The sequence below is a fragment of the Ochotona princeps genome, chromosome 8 (genome assembly GCF_030435755.1).
Source record: "Ochotona princeps isolate mOchPri1 chromosome 8, mOchPri1.hap1, whole genome shotgun sequence".
Lineage (NCBI taxonomy): Eukaryota > Metazoa > Chordata > Mammalia > Lagomorpha > Ochotonidae > Ochotona > Ochotona princeps.
Window position 1 is genome coordinate 54,507,271 of NC_080839.1, and position 6,079 is coordinate 54,513,349.

The following is a 6,079-nucleotide window of genomic DNA, read 5'->3' on the forward strand; positions in this document are numbered from 1 at the left end:
CGGCCCGCCCCTGTTGGCCCCGCCCCGGGCCAGGTCCAGCTTCCTCCTCCTCCTAGCAGCCCTTAAAGCCCGGAGCAGTGGATGGCGCGTGCTGAGTCTCTGCAGTGCGCGCAAATATCCCTTCGATGCCCGCCGCGTGAGCTGCGGGCGGGACGAGGGCACTGGGAACGGACTCCACTTCTCAGCCCCTAGTCTCTGTCCCAACGCTGTGAGAACATTCCGACTAAGCCGGAACCCCCAGGTGCAGCGGGGCTCGGCCAAAGGAGGCGTCTTTCTCCGTCTCCATCCCTACCCAAGGGTTCTGGGCTCTGACGACGTCAGGGATCTCCAGTGTGGGTGCTAAGGCTCCCGGAGAGGGCGGCAGGTTGCCGCGGCCGGCCTCCAGGATCCTGGAGACACTCGGGTGGACTTCTTGCACCAAACCCTTCTCTGAGCAGGCTATACTGCGCCGCTGGAAACCGCGCTTTCCTGCAGGTCAGTCTGTGGGCGGAGCCGCTCCCCTCCCACTCCCGCCGGCCTCTGCAGGTGGGTTCTTGCGGGTCAAGGATGGGTGTATTAGGGACAAGTTACTCCTAGCGTCACCGCCTCGATGCCTACAGCTGTCCTGAAATTGCAAGAACCGTTACGCGGCTGGGGATGGGGAGGTTGGTGCTGGGTCACCGTACTGGCTTTCCCCCTTCTTCAAGGGAGACTGGGATGGAGGTACGAAAGAATGTCTTCTGCCACCTCTTCAAAGAGCCCACCGCTCCCTGCCCTGTGCAAGGCTCCTTTCCACCCAGAAGACACACAATAGCCCAGGGCTGCGGTAGGGGCCCGCTCCCTTCTCTGCACACCTGTTTGTCACACCTTCTCTTTTCTGTCCCCAGCATGGCCACCAGCCTCATCCCGGACGCTCCTCGCCCTCAGAGCTCGCTATCCTCCCAACAGACCATACTCCTGTTAGTGCTCTCGGTGCTGACCGCTGTGCACGTGAGCCAGTGGTTGCTGAGGCAGCGGCGGCGCCATCCAGCGCCATCCCCACCGGGCCCCTTTCAGTGGCCTCTGATCGGAAACGCGGCGACAGTGGGCCGGGCGCCTCATCTCTCCTTCGCTCGCCTGGCGCAGCGCTACGGCGATGTGTTCCAAATCCGCCTGGGCAGCTGCCCTGTGGTGGTGCTGAACGGCGAGCGCGCCATCCACCAGGCCTTGGTGCAGCAGGGCGCCGCCTTCGCCGACCGGCCGCCTTTCCCTTCCTTCCGCGTAGTGTCCGGCGGCCGCAGCCTAGCTTTTGGTCACTACTCGGAGCACTGGAAGGTGCAGCGACGCGCGGCACACGGCACCATGCTTGCCTTCTCCACGCGCCAGCCACGCAGCCGCCGCCTCCTCGAGGGCCACGTGCTGGGCGAGGCGCGCGAGTTAGTGGCGCTGCTGGTGCGCGGCAGTGCGGGCGGCTCGTTCCTGGACCCGAGGCAGGCGACCATCGTGGCCGTGGCCAACGTCATGAGTGCCGTGTGCTTCGGCTGCCGCTACAACCATGACGACGCCGAGTTCCTGGAGCTGCTCAGCCACAATGAGGAATTCGGGCGCACGGTGGGCGCAGGCAGCCTGGTGGACGTGCTGCCCTGGCTGCAGCGCTTCCCCAACCCGCTGCGCACCACCTTTCGCCAGTTCGAGCGGGTCAACCGTAACTTCAGCAATTTCATCCTGGACAAGTTCTTGCGGCACCGCGACAGCCTTCAACCCGGCGCCGCCCCGCGCGACATGATGGATGCCTTCATCCTCTCCGCAGACAAGGCTGCGGGGCGCTCGGGCGATGGGCGCGCGCGTTTGGACTTGGAGAACGTGCCCGCCACAGTCACGGACATCTTCGGCGCCAGCCAGGACACGCTCTCCACTGCACTCCAGTGGCTGTTCCTCATCTTCACTAGGTAAAGCCTCCGCGATCGGGTTTCGCGTTTCTTCTAGGAAATAGACCGAGTGGGGCTGGAACACGCCGAGGGACACGAGCCACGCACCGGCTTTGGGGATGCGCTCCAGATCCCCGGCTGGTCCCGGAACACACAGGCGCACACACCTCACCTAGTGGGGTCCCGGTCTGTTCTCATCTCTCATCCAGTCCCCTCCTCCGTTTCCTCCCTCCTGCGAACGCAAATTTATAATAACTTTGCTGCACAAGCAAGGTGTTGAGGATACCGACAGATAGGTAGATTGCTTGTTGTCCCTGGCCCAAGAGTAGCCAAACTGGAAGGATTCCAGAAGCAAGGAAAGCGCAGTGAAAACATAAACCAAACGCAGCAGCAGCCTAATCTGCTCTCCCAGTCCTTGGCGCTGAGGAGCTAGCCGCGGCTCCGGGCTTCGTTCCCGGGCTAGGGAAAGGCCCGCCCGTAGGCGGGTAACCCGTCTGGGAACTGTCGAGAGGTGGCCAGGAAGCGGCCTGCTGTGCGCGAGGAAGCGGAGGGCAGGAACAGAGAAGTGTGGAAAGGATGCAGGGTATCCAGAAGGCGCTTGCGGATCTCGCTGGCGCTGTACCAGAGGCTGGGTGAGTAGGCACCCAATGCCCTCTGTGATGAAGGAAGGCTCTGACCTCTACCTCGCTCCGATGCGCAGGAATGAAACTGGGCCCGGTGTAGGGTTGCCGCAGGGAGCAGTTTATATATAATATAATGTAAAAATGTATATTATATATACACACATTTTACACGGACAGCCAAGTGTTGATCCTACATGTGTATTTCAGTGAACGGCCTATCTTTGCCCCGGAAACCGGGCTTTAGTCGCGCTCCCGGTGTGTCATTTCTCGGCACACAAGAAGGCATTGAAGATGCTGGAGCCTCCCTATTCAGAAGAAAGAGGCAGTAGATTTTTCTGACCAGACTCCATGGCAGCCTGCCTTTGCTCAGCTATTGCACAACTTCTCACGTTAAAATAGGTTGGTGTTAGGACGGTGTAACAGTCGCTGGAGGAGAGAGGGAGATGTCGCTTGGAGAGGGAAGGAACTGCTTAACACAGCTTAGCAAGCCTTGGAGGGAGGAGGCTGGCGCTGGCCTTGCTCGCTGAGAACCGAGCTGTGGCAGCTCTCCACTCAGGCAACTAAACGGTTTGGAACAATCTGACTTCCTGGCTCAGTTCAAGGCAGCTGGTTGCTTCTTCTGATGGCAAGGCAGCATGGGAGGACTTGACTGTGAGTTGAATTGCAGCGCATCCCCGTGGGGTCAGCGTTGGTTTTGCGGTGGCCGATTCTCTTTGGAGTAACTCAAGGGTTATGAGGGAGAGTTTGCCCATAAGGCCTGAGGTGTTTACCACCAGGCTTTGTGATGCAGGGGGACCCTGAGGAGGCAATTTTGAAAATCACCTGTAACTACATTCTATCCAGACGCAGCTATTGTTTTTCCTCTACTATTGCAGTTGCTACCCTTTCTTAAAATTTTTTGAGATTTCTACTCATTGTGGTGGATGTGATCCCATCCTTTTTTTTTTTTTTTAAACATTTACTTTGGTACTTTTCAATGGCTCTTTGTTGTGATGATGTGTCGTTCTATGGGAAGATTTCTTGAGCGTTAATATTGCTCATTGGTCTTATTGTCTAGTTATCTTTAAAATGTAAAATATAGGTAATTGTGACTCCATATTACATTTCCAGGCATGGATTCCTGGGTTTTAAAACACGATGAGAAAAAGTACACTACACATCTTGCTTCCTGCTAAGATTTTGTTTTCTTTCAGTTTATGTCATCAAAAGGAGTGCATGTTATAATTGTTGGAAATTTGCTTTTTAAACTTAGATAATGTGTAGCTTTGCCTGCCAGGATCCCAATTATCTCTTCATAAAATGAGAAGCGAGAGTTGTCTGGGGAAATGGGGGTGGGAGGGGGGAAGGATTTGGTTTTCTGGTTGCAGTTTAGCTAAGATAGGTCTTTTAGCCTATTTTAAGATAAAAAAAAATAATGTTTGTTATGAGTACATGAGGACCAAGGTAAAGACATGAACATTCCGTACTAAAATGTGTTCTTGTCTTGTCTCTAAGCTTTCATTTCTCAGGTTTGAAGATTTTAAAATACAAGAGAACATTCCTGTGGGCCCCTAAAACTGTATCATGAGCCAAGGTTGGCCTCATCCATTGTTGTGGCTTTTTTAGAATAAGAAAACTGATTTTATTTGTTTGTTTGTTTGTTTGTTTGTTCTTACTTTTGCTGGCCAAGAGAGAGTCGGGTGAATCTTGTGGCAAGAAATAGAATCGGTAAAGCCCATTTTGTAATTTGGTGATAAATTAGAAAGTCGTGTTAGATTTTGGCCTGAAATGTTAATTCAGTCACTGACCTAGGCAGTTTGCAGAAAAGCGGATTACACTATCATGCTTTCTAGAAGAAAAGAGGAATTGCTTTTGCTCACTCATTTCTCTCTCTCTGCAAACAGGTATCCTGATGTGCAGGTGCGAGTACAGGCAGAACTGGATGGGGTCGTGGGGCGGGACCGGCTGCCCTGCATGGATGACCAGCCCAAGCTGCCCTATGTCATGGCCTTTCTTTATGAAACATTACGATTCTCCAGCTTTGTGCCCATTACCATTCCTCATGCCACCACCACTGACGCCTTGGTTCTGGGCTACCATATCCCCAAGAACACGGTGGTTTTTGTTAACCAGTGGTCGGTGAACCACGATCCAGTGAAGTGGCCTAACCCAGAGGACTTTGATCCAGCCCGATTCTTGGACGAGGATGGCTCCTTCAACAAAGACCTGGCCAGCAGCGTGATGATTTTTTCCACGGGCAAGCGACGGTGCATCGGTGAAGAGCTGTCGAAGATGCAACTGTTCCTTTTCCTCTCCATCCTGGCTCACCAGTGTAACTTCAAGGCCAACCCAGATGAGCCCTGGAAAATGAGCTTCAGTTATGGCTTGGCCATTAAACCCAAGTCATTTAAAGTCAATGTTACCCTCAGAGAGTCCATGGCGCTCCTTGATAATGCAGTCCAGAAGCTACAAGCCGAGGACGTTTGCCCTTGAGAAGAAGCCAGAAGCAATCTGAAATTCCACAAGGACTCAAGTTCTTGTGGAACATGGGGAGTAAAATCTAGTTTTTTTTCCAGTTCTTTTTTGGTGCCACTTCTTGGTGAGTCCATGATGAGTATGAGCGAGGTGGTCTGCGGGTGAGCCTCACTCTGTACTGAGCTGCCTCTTGGGAGGACTAGGCTGTACAGGAGCTCATAGAAGGTTTTTTGAGGTTAAAGGCCCAAGTATTTTCATAAATGTGCTGGATTTTGGTGAGCATTCAGAGGAAACACACACACGCACAATCTGGTAAAGAATTATTTTAATAGTCCTAATTTTTTCGGTGGAATCCAAGATTGTTCTTCAGTGCAGAGCTGTACTTCTTACAAAGCAGTAGTAAGCAAAGTTTCAGCATCTGTTGTTGAAGATGCCAAAGCAGGTAGTTTCAGCCTGAGATGTATGACTGAAATTGTGAGGGAAATGGCAGAGATTGTTCCCCCTCTTCAGCTGAAGAGCTTAGAGGGTGCTCGTGTGTCCAGGTGCACTTGCCTTTTTGCCTGCTGATGTGTTTCCTTATTCTTTAGGGTTGAATTGTAGAATCACTCAAAAAGAAACTGAGATTTGAGTTAGTGTTTATAGTGAATATCAGTGATTTATCACGCATTCTCAAGTGCAATTGTTAAACTGCAGAATTCCAAGCTGAAGTCGTGTTTCTCTTGATTGCCAAAGTACGATATTTCAATTATGTGTGCAAAAACAAGTAATCTGCTAAGTTTTTCATTATGCAATTGTAATATATTGATTTTAGTAAGTCTCACAGGTTACTAAATAATACTCAATATATGTGAATATAGTATATAATTATTCATAAGTTGATATTAGTTTGGTTGGGAAAAGGTTAAACATAGCTTTATAATATTGAAGACCAAAAAATCCAGCCAATTCAGCCATATATGGGCCAAACAGTAAATGAACTTGTTTAAATCAACTGCTTTTTTTTTTTTTTTTTTAAAAAAAAAGATGTTTGTTTTTTTGATACCATGGAAGCAATGTCAAAGCAAAGCCTCTTGGCTCACATACAAAATCTGAAGGAAAACTGACAAATCTGAAAAT

The 6,079-nt window shown here is 51.1% G+C and overlaps 1 protein-coding gene across 2 annotated transcripts; it reads left to right on the forward strand.

The window, feature by feature from the left end:
- The first annotated feature begins 264 nt into the window (after positions 1–264).
- On the forward strand, positions 265–5,617 carry LOC101531725 (cytochrome P450 1B1). 2 transcript variants are annotated; one of them, XM_058668059.1, is made up of 3 exons: positions 265–525; positions 867–1,907; positions 4,393–5,617. In XM_058668059.1, exons 2-3 carry the CDS (start codon positions 868–870, stop codon positions 4,979–4,981), a joined length of 1,629 nt encoding a protein of 542 aa, XP_058524042.1. In that variant the 5' UTR covers positions 265–525; position 867; the 3' UTR covers positions 4,982–5,617. The 2 variants fall into 2 exon arrangements, with proteins under 2 accessions (XP_058524042.1, XP_004582952.1); XM_004582895.2 differs by having other exon boundaries at positions 265–474.
- The last annotated feature ends 462 nt before the right edge of the window (positions 5,618–6,079 follow it).

What these genes read in the sequence shown, in the direction of transcription:
- LOC101531725 (XM_058668059.1), top strand. Translation starts at nt 868, where the DNA reads ATGGCCACCAGCCTCATCCCGGACGCTCCTCGCCCTCAGAGCTCGCTA. An exon ending in CTGTTCCTCATCTTCACTAG is followed by an intron (nt 1,908 to 4,392) that starts GTAAAGCCTCCG and finishes CTCTGCAAACAG; the next exon opens with GTATCCTGATGTGCAGGTGC.